Source organism: Polyodon spathula, chromosome 2, assembly GCF_017654505.1.
Source record: "Polyodon spathula isolate WHYD16114869_AA chromosome 2, ASM1765450v1, whole genome shotgun sequence".
Lineage (NCBI taxonomy): Eukaryota > Metazoa > Chordata > Actinopteri > Acipenseriformes > Polyodontidae > Polyodon > Polyodon spathula.
This window is the reverse complement of record NC_054535.1, coordinates 78,427,073-78,441,211: the sequence shown is the minus strand read 5'-3', so window position 1 is coordinate 78,441,211 and position 14,139 is coordinate 78,427,073. Positions and strand designations below refer to the sequence as shown.

Below are 14,139 nucleotides of genomic sequence, written 5' to 3'. Positions count from 1 at the left end.
ACAAAACTTTTTTGCCACATGGCTACAGAATTGCCTGAGTGTTTTTTTGCATACTTCAAACGGTATTCAAGGTGGGCTTTCTTGAGTAATGGCTTTCTTTTTGCCACCCTACCATACAGGCCAGATTTGTAGAGTGCTTGGGATATTGTTGTCACATGTACCCTTTGACCAGTGTTGGCCATAAAAGCCTGTAGTTCTTGCAAAGTTGCCATTGGCCTCTTGGTAGCCTCTCTGATCAGTCTCCTCCTTGCTCGGTCATCCAGTCTGGAGGGATGGCCTGATCTAGGCAGGGTCTTGGTGGTGCCATACACCTTCCACTTCTTAATAATCGTCTTGACTGTGCTCCAAGGGATATTCAAGGCCTTTGATATTTTTTTTATACCCATCCCCTGATCTGTGCCTTTCAACAGCTTTGTCCCGGAGTTCTTTTGAAAGTGCCTTGGTGCTCATGGTTGAGTCTTTGCTTTGAAATGCAGTACCCAGCAGAGGGAACCTACAGGAACTGTTGAATTTATCCTGAAATCGTGTGAATCACTACAAGTTAACACAGGTGGAGGCCACTTAACTTGGTGTGTGATTTTGAAGGCGACTGGTTACACCTGAGCTAATTTAGAGTTGCTATTACCAGGGGGGTGGACACTTTTCCAACCAAGCTATTTCAGTTTTTATTTTTAATTAATTTTCTACAAATTTCTAGAATACTTTTTTCACTTGGAAGTTGTGGGTAGGATTTGTTTGGATTTTGAAACAAAAAAACAATTTTAATGTATTTTAATTCCAGGCTATAAGGCAGCAAAAGGGTGAAAATTTTGAAAGGGAGTGTAGACTTTCTATAGGCACTGTAAATATCCACAGAGAAATGAGCACCCCAGTGTCACTTAACCCCTTACATACAAAGCCAATCATTCAATTTGGAGCAGAGCAGTCTGAATAAGAAACGGCAAATAAGAAACAGACGAGTAAGAGGTCAACTTCAGCCTTGTGTTTTTCTGACCAGATACATTTGCATAAATGAATAATAATAATAATAGCATTTTCTCTTTATACTTTTGCATTCCTTGGCGGAATGGCAGGGGAGCTGAGGAGCACTTTCAGAGCTGAGCAGTGAAGAAAATCTCTCATTGTGACCCAGTATCCCTGGAACAAGATCTCAACGGACTCTACAGTCCCTGTATAAATATCTGCAAGTAAATCTTTATTAAATAGTGCATAGCTTCAATTGACACGTTCTTGCTTTTTCATTGTCCCTTATCTTGTGTTTATAATTCGAATGTGTTCTTATTGTTATGACTGAAATAATGTTTTGTTTTATTTTTTGCTAAGTTTGCACTCCATATCTAATGCTTGGCCTTTAACATTAATAGAGTAGATCAGTCAGAGTGTCTTTCTAGAAGAGCCATCTGAGCCCATCCTGTTTGCATTCTTGTAGTACACAGTTGTACACTAGGGGGTGCTGGTACATACTAACATAAAGTCATTTTGGCAGATCTAGCCTGGCTTACATATGTCTATGATAAATAACTGCTGTATAACTGAAGATCAGATCCTGATCTCAGGTGAAAGCACCTTAACCCAGAGAAATACATTTTAAAAAAACTGCATGTAGGTAATTGAAAGCCTTTTTCTCTTTAAAGCCGCACACTGGCAGTTGAAAGATATTTATAAATATCTGATTCCTCTCATGTTGTGGGGGCTTCACAGCAGCTTACTCTGCGTGTCATCTGGTGGTAGGGAACCGTGTTCCATCGAGATGCTTTGTTTTACACAAAAAAAGGTTGTCTTGTGTAGCGCGATATCTAACCAGGGGATTTGTATCTCTTTTTTATTGATTATACTGTACAGTTACTGTAGTTGGTAAGTAAATGTCAGGTACACTGATTGGACAAAACATTTGAGAATGAAACTAAAATCGGAAAATCCCTTATTCTGCTTATTCAAATGTATGTTGTCGCTTGATGTGTCATTTGATCCACATCTAAGTCTATCAAATCTGTGTAACAGGTTTGTGCATCAATTCAGCATCACAGAAAAGCAGAAGCATCATGCATCATGAGAGGCATGATAGTGTGTGGAACTGGCTGAGCCCTTAACACAGTGGATGCATTGAACAACTAGTCCAGAAAACCACGACCAGAAAGCACAACTCTTGCAGCGTGCTGGTGATGATGGTTCTAATCTACAGACATGTGAAATCCACTGGAACAAGCAGCAGATGTGTTGAAGTGGCAAAAATCAGTGCAACCTTCAATACTGGACAAGACATGCCAATTTCCATTATATGAGCCGGGAGCTACATGGTCCTATTTGACCAGTTAGTGTACATTTAAATGCCAAGGAGTTTATTCAAAATAGGGCTGGTGGTTTTCAAACCTTTTCAAAACTCTGGTGAACAATGGCTCCCTACTTTATTTTGTGGACAAGGTTTCCTAATTAATTCTGTGTCACCTGATTTCTCCCATTGAGTGTTAGGGTGTTCACTGGACAAGAATAACACAAAGCACAATTACACCATTATAAACTTCCAGTCATGCATTGTAGTGTTGGCCTTGAAGCTCTTTTACTGCTCTGTAATGCAATTTCAGACTTAATAACAACAATAAAAAAGTAATTGTAAAAATAGTTAAGAGCCAAGAAGAAACCAGTGTTTAGTGAATGTGTTTCCTGTAAGGGGGACAGACAGGATGTGTTAATATTTTCTCTTTGCAATTAAACTGAGAGGGTACTGGCAGAAATGTAATATGTGTGTGGGAGCTGAGATGTGTACATAGCCACAATGTAAAAAAAACAAAAACAAACAACGCCTTTTAATATATGTGTATTTCTCCCTTACAGAACTTTGCACACGTCTGGATACAATCTTCAGTGAGTGGCATGATGGGGAAAGTGACCCCAATCAGGTGATAATACCTAACCCTTAACACCATTGTGACACAAACAATCTGAGGTGCATTTGTTCTCTCAGAATGAGGCAGAATGTTCAGTTGGACTCCTCCCTTGGCACAAACTTTCCAACAATGGAACAATTTGAATAATCCTACCGCTTTCAGAGAAAGACACCTCCTCACACCTCCACACACCGTGCAAACACCAGACAAGGGCCTGTTTCCAGGAACCCCCCTAGGGCAAAGCTGAGGGAATGTATAGCCTATTCTGCCTGATCTACCAGACTGCCAGAATACAGAAACACTGCCTCCCTTGGTACACACCATCTTGTTTCTGTTTAGAGAAACTTGGGCTTATTTTGGCTCAGAATGGATCACTCTCGTACAACTTGTATGCCTTACACTTTGGTGCCTAGACTGTGACGATTATAAAATGAACCTATGATAATATACTGGAAGCTTTAAAATGAATGTGGTTTAAGTGCAATTGTGTTTATTAGACCATACGCTTTATGATCACCCAATTTAGTTATTACCTCAGCCTATGAGGATTAGCGTTTAGGACTATACCAATCATTCGTTTGATATTACTTCATTAAATACCAGTCTCCCCAAGGAACTAGGCAAAAGGATTTTTATTATTAATGTATCAAGGGATTTAAATGTCCCTGAAGTCATCAAGTAAAGAAATGAGCAACTAGACCAGATAAAGGACATGATGGACAATTTAAACCAATAAACATTCCATGTTTTAGAGCAAAGCAAAGTTTAGGTTAGGGTTTTGTGTTTTTGATAGTAAATATGTGATAGTAACAGGCCCTCTACAGAGGTGTGCCAGGATTGATACTACATGGTTAGGCTATTCAAACTACAGCAATAGCACCTACTTAACAAATTTAGCAGGCACCAAAAGATTTCACTTATAATAATAACTTAACAAAAAAAAACGAAAAAAAAAACGAAATACTAACAAACTGTTTAAACTAGTGTCTTTTTTTAACTTTACAAGCACAACCTTACTTCCCTCGTCAAAACAGGAAATGGTAGCTTTACAGAGTGAGAACAGCTGCTGCTCGTACTGAGACCACAGCAAATTGATCAGGTAAGCGGGGGAGACAATGGCAAGCGTGAACATAAAGTACAGTGATTTTGACAACACTGCGTCAAGATCTCTAACGTAACCAAATAACAACTCTTGCACTAACTTAAAAAGTCATTTTTTGTTCGTAATGAATGCGTGCACTCCTGTCAATAAATATAGCTGTAATTGGACCCCCCTACTATTCGCTGCGGAAAGTTTGCGTTGCTGCGCAAGGGCCATGTCGATCTAGTTGAAAACGTACGCAGCTGATGCTGATATAGCATAGAGGAGTTAGTTGAAGTGGCGCACGTTTTAAAAAATAAATAAATAACAAGAAATGTCTGTTGAGGTTGGAAGTAACCCTGTAAGTACTGTTCTTTATTAAATCATGCTTCCTCATTGTTAGTGCGTAAAGTAACATGCTAGTGTTAATATTTTAATGGTAAGCGTGTCCATTCATTATGGACTTTGTCATGTATCATTCTGCACAGTACTACTGCACAGTAGGTATGCTTAAGATACGTGCTTAAGCTGCTTTCACTTGAGTAAACGAATACCTATGCAGCTAATGTGTGTGCCGATATATTCATTAATTCTAAAGCCTATTTTATTTGTATTAATGATAGCGGATTTTAAGATTATTTGTTGCTAGTTATTTATATTCTTCAAAGCTAGATCATACACAGACTGTACTTCTAGAAAAGCCTTAACTGCTTCAGAGCTTGCGGTAGATTAGGGGTGTCTCGCACCTTTGGTTGTAATAATGTGTAGTCATTTGTTTAAAAAGGACGTTAAACTCGCTAGGATATAAATTTTTGTTTAAAATGTTTTTTTTAAAAAAGTGTCGGATTAGACGGGAGGTGTACCCTCCAAACTAGCATAAATTAATTATGTATCTATACCGACTTTATGGCTTGATATTTATTTGAAAATTTTAGTATAGTGTAGTTGGAGTTAATTTAGTAAAGCTACAGACATTACAGTTTTTTGTTTTACAAATTGGTACTATGCTGGACCGGATGAAGTCGCCTCACCCGTTCTCTTCTATTTTGGAAGCAGGCGGCACGCAGAGTATACAGACAGTAAGTAGGATACTGTAGGTACTTTAGTGGAAAGGTGTAAAATATATATATATATATATATATATGTTTAGGTTTTTATTGGCAATGTAAATAAGCTACAGCAAGTTTAATTACACAGATCAATTATACATTTAATCAGTTACTCGGTATGCAGTATTGTAATCCTGTACATGTTTTGAAAAACACATTTTCTTTTGCAACCAGTTTGTTTGGTCATCTGCATAACCAAGCAACATGCCAAACCTTTTTTTTATTTATTTATCTCTTTTTGTGGAGTTGTATTTGTACATGTCTTTTTGTTGTTATAATTAAAGTACGGTATATTATACTTGACTGCGCAAACACTTGAACTGAAATGTCACAATGATGTGCTAATTGCTTCACAAAAGAGTGCCTCACTTATGTGAGTGCCGTGTTTGGATAAGTTGTGGTGTCAGCTTTGATCTATTATGTTAAATACAGCAGCAGGTACCAGTAACTGACCAAGATGTGCTCACTAGACGGTGTCTGAGGGCGTTGATCAGCACCTACGTAATTAATCAACTATCGGTACATATTTTGGCTTTGGCAACATCATTTACTTTCTTGTATTTATTTCGACATAATATGCGTTCTGCAGAGGTGAATGAATGCATTGGTAAAATGGTCTAATAGCTCTTGGTCATCTCATCTCTGAGATGATGATACCGCTGCACTGTATATAGTGCTCTATCATACATTGTATCCAGAGCTCTAGATAAGGTTTTGTGTCTGGGAGTAACTTACCCTATAATTAACAGAGAGTAATATGTATTTTCACATTATAAAGTTTTTAATGGTAATGGGGTAGGCATTAAAAAAGAGCCTTCCATATTAAATGCAATGTTACTTTTGAACTACTGTACAACCACGCGTGTGTTCTTATGGAGCGTTATAAGGATCAAAATTAAATCTTTAATTTATCCATTCATAAATTGTCATTTCTTTAATTTCGAAATAATTTTGTTTAATACTTAAAGCTGTTTTCCAGTTGATCTTTCAATTTAATTTGGTAAATGATCTTTCAATTTCATGTGTCAAACTTAAGACTTCTTTTAAAGGTTGTCAATCACATGAGGAGGCAGGACCAATCAATTGTACCAGGGCGGGTTCAATCGACTGTGCTGTAATTGTGAGGCAAGACTCCTTGTGGGGATGATTGGCCAATAAGGGGAGGTTCATTCCAATTAATCTTTTTGGTTTTTCGTGACAATAATTAAAATAAGACCAATATTTAGCAGACACTGTTATCCAGCGCGGTTTACAGTTGTTAAAGTACTGTACACTACCCTACCCCCAGTGAAAAGGAACTGTTTATACATATGCATACATAATGCCCACAGTCTTTATATGGTTCTGACAGCCCCGAAGCAAAAGTCCCGATATTTACACATTGAAAAAAATGCAGTTATTCTGCACAGCAGAGTTAGTGAAAGCCACACATGTAAAGTAACATGACAGTACTATACAATTTTTAATGTTGGATAAACTGAACCAAACTTTGCAAAAAGACAACCCCACTGTAAGTAAATAGGTTCAATGATGTTATACAAAAATAAGTAAAACAGAAATGATATTGTGGCGTACCAAAGACCAGGCCTGGTTAATTGCTGTGCTCATTTGAGCTGATTTTCCTGGGTTTTTGAGTGGCCTTTCTGTAGTGTTGAAATAGTTAGGAAATGCATTAGAATAATATGAACATATTAAAGTAGGAAACCGTGTTCTGTTTAGGGCTCATTCACAACCACTAAACAATGGAATTGTAAAGACCATTTCACCTGAAATTATTATTTAGTTTCTTAACCTAAGATTCTTTGACCAGGCCCTGTTCCAAGAGCTGGGGTTTTCTTTCAGTCTGCTTGGGGTCTAACTGCCTTGATTGCATCTGAAGTTTTAGTTTTACTCCAGTCCGGAATCTGCATGCTCAGCCTGTGGTTAACACCTCAAAGCACAATGCGGTAGAGCATGTTAAGCTTCATGTGTGGCTAGTGGCAAAGTGGGTAAGTGAGTGCAGGTGAAGGCAATACAGCAGTGCAGAAGAAACAGACAGACAACGCTATCCAGGCGCAAGGGTGTTTTATTGAATTAACATTGTCCAGAGCCTCACGGCAAACATGTGTAAACAATGCTGTTGTAAAGTGATACAATGGCGTGCATCACTATATTTGTAATGCGCGGGTTTGACCTGCAACCAAAAGTCCTATTCTTTTACACCAACACGTAACACAAAACACACACGGGTACTTCACTGAGTGAATTAGTGCTTGTGCTGCAAAGACAGTGCTCCTTGAAACAAAGGGAATTGCTGGTGTCCGGGTTTGATGCTGACCTGCGGCTACAGCTCCGGATCGTGTCAGTAGTCTAAATAACAAACAGACAGTTTTTGTTAGACAAACAAAACAAACACTCACATTTCTCGTAACACAGGGTCTTCATATAGGTTGTTTCTAACCATTTACAAAGGAACAGATTCCTTACACTACGACTCCTCTGTATACCCTCCCTCATGACCGCTTGGTTAACGAGCGCATACACTTCTCCAATCCGCAGATGTCATGCCGTTTTCCATTCAGGTACTGTAGCTCCACCCCTTTTCTAGATGGCCGACTTCCACCTAACCCTGGGAATGGCGCCCTCACAGGTCGGGAAGGAGATCTAACACCAAGAATCACTCTCACATGCCTTCATCAGTATAGCTTATAGTGTTATAAATAAGATCAGTGACCAATGAAACCTTTTTTAAAAAGTTGCTCAGACTGTCAGATGGGTCATCTAATCTAAAACCTACCCAAGGGATTGAAATTCTAGTAGCATGTGAATAATTGCATAGGCTGGTCCTGCCTACCAGCAATAAATCATGAATTTGTGTTCTGAATGTTTGTAGCCCAATGTGAGCAAACCAGCTTCCTTGCAACCCTCCGGCAAAATTATAATTAACAGCTGATGGCTTGCATCCCAGAAGGATGTCTACAGGAGAAAGTTTTTTGTTTGATGCAGCGGTAAAAAGTGCTAGCATGACAACACAATAACCCAGCGACTGTTTCTTTATATTCGTCTATATAGTGGTGGCTGTGCATACCTACTTAATCTTTTTAACATCAACAAGTACATGATCATAACTGTACTTCAGATGAGATGTGCAAAGAGCCAGAGCTATTCAAACTGCCACAATACACCACAGTGGTGTTTGTATCCATTTGTAGAACTGGGTTGTGAGATTAAGGGACAAACTGGTGGAGTGGCTATTGCAGAGCCTGTCTCGGGAGTAACTGAAAAAGGTATCCAGAATCATTTGTCGTCTTTCCCTTTTGCTGACACTTCCAAGTTTTCCAGGTTGCTGCACTGTGTGAAGCCCCCCCACCCCCTGCCTGCCAGTTTTGAGTTGATGAGTGCAACACTGGACTGAGGAAGGATATAGTAATAAAAGATAAGAAATTACCAGGAAACGTTGCTGTCTGGCTGCAGCACTATATACCGCTTCAGTAATTTTAGAAGTGTATACCCCCCTTTTTGAAATGTCTGTTTCCTCCTGAAAACCGACACTACAAATAGATTTTGTAAAACACCAGATTAGGTTGGTTTTTGTTATTTCTCTGTTACAAGTAAAACACGTTTTGTCTGGCAGTCAATAAATTATTTTGAATTGTGCATGATTTTTGTTTTTCTCAGTAATATAGCTATACCACTGTCTGAGCACTTAAAAGAAAGCAAAATTAGACAAGGTTTGTTTCTAAAGTGTCTTTTTGAGCATGTTTTCAGTCGGAACTGGGTGTTGGTCACTTAAAAAAAAAAAAAAAAAAAAAATTTAAGGTTTTTTTTACACTGTTGGGTTGCATTTTCCATCCCCCCCATTTTTTTTTTTTTTTAATCTCCCGCTGCTTCAGCTTGGCGTGAGGAAAGTGAAGAGTGGAATGTATCTGGGAGTGTAAATGGAGTCCCAGCTGTAACTCACAGCCTTACCAGGACCTCTGGCAGGGCAGTGTCTGTCCACGAGAGAGGAGGTCACATGGACCACACCAAGGGCACCTCCCTCTTCATGTGTGCTTAGAGCACTGCAATAGGATTCTAGCACCAAACAAGGGCAAGAAATAAACTGAAACCACACTGTCGCAATCTGCAACAAAAACACACGACCGCAAAATTAACTAAGTAAAGAAATAATGGAAATGTAATCCACATGACATACGGTAGAGATAGAAATGTGTAGTTCAATTAATTGCAAAAAAATGACATTAATTACTAAAAAAATGTTGACTTGATATACTGTATTTTTTATAATGTATCACTTCAGTACTTATACTTTCAATCTGCCACAAAATGCAGTGTGATTTAATCTTTCTAATTCATGACAATTGACAAATGATATTATATCTCTCATCGTCCCTGTGTGTGTGTGTGTGTGTGTGTGTGTGTGTGTGTGTGTGTGTGTGTGTGTGTGTGTATATATATATATATATATATATATATATATATATATATATATATATATATATATATATATATATATATAAATGATACACACACACACAGGCAGAGTGCTACCCAGTTATAACGCAACCTGTTCTAATGTAGAATTTGTTGTAACACGGTAAGGTCATGGGTCCCATTTCCCCCATAATTCAGTTTGATTTGGGTGAACGTTCCAGATGTACAGTACGAAGAAGGGGGGGAGGGTTATTCAAAACAAAGAGTTGTCCGTTTGTTCAGCTTTGGTCATCTACTCTTTTTGAGGTTGCTAGCTTTTCCTATTTAAAGAGTGAGTTTGATGTGGTTGGTAGCCGGCTTCAAATCACTTCAACATAAGGGCCGAGACCTATTTAGAGCACGAGATCACTAAATCTTGATTTTTGTATAGACTAGAGAATAGCTTTCATGCAATCTCCTTGTCCAAACGCTTAATTTTTTACTCTCAAATCTGTTTAATTTGAAAATCATTTCTGATAGGGGGGATTCTGCACTCATAACTGCTGAATGTTTATTTCAGTACTTTATGAAAACAACCAAAATAGTGTGAAGCCTCTGAACAGGTGTTCCATCCGCTGCCACCTGCACTGCTCCTCAACATAGCATCTGTTCAACACAAGGTAGCACAGGAGGAATGTTCACTTCCCCCTTCTGCAAAGTGAATTGTCCTTTTATTTACCCCATATCTCCTTGTATACTAGAAGTACAACAGAGTGCTTGCTATTCATTATTTTTACTGTCTGTGAAATGTTAGAGGTAGAGGCATGGCAATACTAGACCAGTGTGGTGCTTCTAGAGGATCTGTTTTTGTGCCAAGTCTGGTCACAGATTGGATTGTTGACTGCAGGTGGAACCGTCCGTGGCCCCAGGTTGGGAGCAAGAGCAGGTTTAGTTTTACACACAGCCTTGTTTTAAAGGTGCTGGTGGAAATGTGACGGACGAGAAAAACCTCATTGCCCATACGCTAGGCAATTGATACTGCAATATCACATACCGATTTGTCAATCTGCACTTTATTTTCAGAGATCTGGGCAGCTTGCTAGCTTTATTCAGTCCGTTCAGTATTAAGAATATGCATTTGTTTAAGAGCCATGTGACATGTTTACCAACGTTCTGTTTGCAGTTCATACCATGTTGCTATCATTTTGACCTAAATCTTGTGTCGTCCGTCGTCCGTCGTCCGTCGTCCCCCCGTCCCCCCCCCCCCCCCGTCTGGTCCTAATCCAACATGCTTTTAGTTTTTCCACTTCACTGTTTCAGCTGGCACTGTGGACTGCACTCTGGCTCACAGCAATGTTTCAGTAGAAGAACTGGTAACTGTACCTAACAGGGTTTTCATGCTCCCTGTGGAGAAATGTTTTAAGAGCAGGCACTTTTGCATCATTTTATTCTAGGAAATAGGCTGTGTTCTTCTGATGTCTGCAGGGGATACGATGTATGGTAGCTGAACAGCAATACTACAGCCTCAGTTGTTTGAGACCTTCCCACCTTTTACTTAATCTTTTTACTGATGCATTTGCTGGGATGGCTCAATTTGTTTTCACCACAAGGAAAGTTGAAGCAGCAGTGTCGCTTGGCCCTTTTTAAATGTGCATTTCTTCTGTTAGGAAGTTATTTTATTTGGTATGCACAGATATTCCAAATCTAACAGGTCATTATATATATATATATATATATATATATATATATATATATAGAGAGAGAGAGAGAGAGAGAGAGAGAGAGAGATCATAAATGTACTGTAGATAGTTGTATTAAGGTATAGCTAACAAGTAAGAATGTATTTAAAATTTTGGTTAGCACTCATTTATCATGCATATATTTTTTGTGGAAAAGCTATGTTAACTGCAATGGTTTAATTTATTGGCAGTTTTTGCATATTTTCTTTGGAATTCAATCTAAATGTCCTACAGAATTTGGAGCGTTTTCTTACGGGTTTCTTCTGGCTCGCAGTGTTGTGTGTTTAGTACTGTGTTTGTGCCAAGGACATACAGGTTGAGTAATTGGTGTTTTATGTAATATTTTTGGCCAGCGATATGTGTAACTGTGGCAAAGTGGTTGGTAAGGGGAACAGGTGTAGCGGTGATGCGGTGCAGGAGTGATGAACAGACAACAGTGATTCAGTGAACAAGGTGTTTTAATTTGTAATCCAGGTCTGGTGACCGATAAATAATAACTCCCCGGCTATACACACCAATGTGTATGACGCAGAGATAACAAAAACTGGGCACAGTCCCAAACAAACACAAGACGCGGTCACCAGTCCTGGGTGCGTGCGGATGTGCAGGTGCTCGGTGTAGACACAGGTTTGTGCTCTGTGCAGTGGTGCTCCGGATAGTGCTTTCCTTTCGACAGCTCCGGAGGTGCGTGTTAACTATCTAATAGTGTGACAAAAAGACAGACAATGACTCGCAGACAAAAATGAACACACAACACATAAATCCTTTTACACTGAGAGCTCCTCTTTCAATCCTTCTCTCTCCCACTGTTTAACCCAAACGAAGGAAAAGATCAGCGTTACCCTGGCCCCTATATGTAATCCTGCATGATATCTAGGTAAACGTTTGTAGCTGCCTCTCGTTTACCTTTCAAATCAGTACAGTCTTACAACAGAGTCTCGCTTCTTTCCAGGATGACCCACTTCCCTGACCCGGAAACGAACTGTCAGGCCAGCCCTTCCAGATACTTCTCCTCTCGTTCTTTAGCGCCCTCACAGGTCGGGAGGAAGATTTATCACTAGAACTCATATTTCTGTCACAGTAACATGTGAAGACTATTTATTTGCCCAACTCATGGGACCTGGCATTCCTTCACACTTGTTTGTCACATTGCTGTCATTTTAAGAAATGGAGTTTACAAGATGCAGTGGAATGCACACGAGAACAGAGAAACAAGAGAAGGCCGCTCGGCTCTGCGTAGCTCGTTCCCTTGACCTGTCTGCATAACTCCTGTCTCTTAACCCGGGAGGTTTGTTCAGTTTCTGTCCAGAGCCACAGACTACATTTTGTAATGTGGGGACCAGAATTGAATGCATTAGAGAAGACTAGGAAAGTCCCTTCTTAAAAGTGTGTGTGGGGGGGGGGGTTGTTTGTTTTTTTTCCCATGGTCAGTTTAGAATTATTAGCAGTTTTAGATTGTCTTTATCCATGTTGATTTTATATAGTTGGAATAAAGCGCTCTGCCCTCTGAGTTATGAGGTTATTCTTGAACTAGAAAGACTAAAGTTTCAGAGGTTACTGTAGTAATGTGCAGTCTTAAGGCCATAAGCATAATTTACCAGGATTAATATCCAGTTACATAATGCATAGTTAGAAACTCCCACTAACCCAGTATCCAGTCCTGCGTTTCAGAAATAACCTCAAGTAAATTGTTTTAAATGATTAGGTGCCAGGAGTCAGAACACCTTTTAAATATTGTTTCCCCCTTCTCACTGCATTAACAACTCTAATTATACCTTATCCCTGCCACCTGATTGTTTCAGTAATAAGGCTGGGAGGAGGGTTAGATCAGGCTTGGCCCCACTTAAGTGTTTTATTTATGTCTGTGATTCCTGGATTGCTCCCTAAAACTACAAGTCTCCACGAAGAAGTAGGCTCCGGTATATTGGGTCACTAAATAAGTTGTTGCTTATGGTCATTACAGTAAATGGTGATAAAAAAGGGGAAAACACTGAAGGGAAAGTGTTATCCAGTTACAAATAATGACTTCACTTGTGTTTTATTCTGTGGTTTTTTCTAACATTTTTGAATTATTACTCTTCTGTAGTAGAAATCTGTAAGATTGAATCATACGTACCTTTAGTAGTAGGAGCACTCCTCCTACAGCAGCCTTTGTGTGTGTCCTTGCTGGCAGTTTCCCTGTATTGTCAGCTTTATTACAGTAACGGTCCAGTGTGGTTCATTCTTCTTTCAAACTGCAGTGGAGTTTACTTGACTGCTCAGGAATGCTCTTCTGTGGTGATAAGTCTTTTTATTTTTTATAAATTATAATAAAAACTTTAGATTGTTCTTTTTTCTGTTAAGTTCTGTAAAGTAGGTTATTGTTTACATTTTAAAACCAATTTATATATCCAAGAATTGTTGTACAGTTGTTTTACTAACAAGCTTACAACATTTATTGATTTATAGATTCAAGGTATCTTACATAATTTCGAGATATATATAATATTGGTTTCGGAGAACCAAAGTGAAACCAGACACCCAAAATTACCAAGTGAAACTACAGAATTTTTTAATTTTCTTGGGTGTCTGTCAAAGAATGATATTGTATGGTGCTGCGGGTTTAAGGTGTGTGTGGGGGGGGGGGGGTCTTATGAAGATACTGATCACTCGTTTCATATAAGTGGGGACATTTTACAAACTTACCATAAATTGAACCTGACTTATATTAAACTGGTACCGTAGTCTGTATTAAAATCAACTTTTAAATGTTCATACTTTCAAGGGTTTTTTTTTTTTTTTTTTTTTTTTTTTTTTGTTAAACATGTTTCATTAGACACTTATGATTTGAATGTTCAATATCTGTGGCTTTACTTTTCAACTCAGTGTATTTGCAAAGTATACAAATTCCTTATGTGAAATATAAAATGCTTGTTTAAAGGTTAGTTCATGCT

The 14,139-nt window shown here is 38.8% G+C and overlaps 1 protein-coding gene across 4 annotated transcripts in view; it reads left to right on the top strand.

Annotated features, from left to right (window-relative positions):
* The first annotated feature begins 4,221 nt into the window (after nt 1–4,221).
* LOC121301350 (septin-11-like) overlaps nt 4,222–14,139 on the top strand; it is a 31,314-nt gene continuing 21,396 nt past the window's right edge. For all 4 annotated transcript variants that reach the window (XR_005947611.1, XM_041230682.1, XM_041230669.1 and 1 more), the window contains exon 1: nt 4,222–4,327. Coding sequence is in view for 3 of the 4 variants with exons in the window: in XM_041230682.1 (XP_041086616.1) it covers nt 4,301–4,327 (27 nt within the window). In the remaining variant the exon portion in view is untranslated. The remainder of the gene's footprint in view (nt 4,328–14,139) is intronic.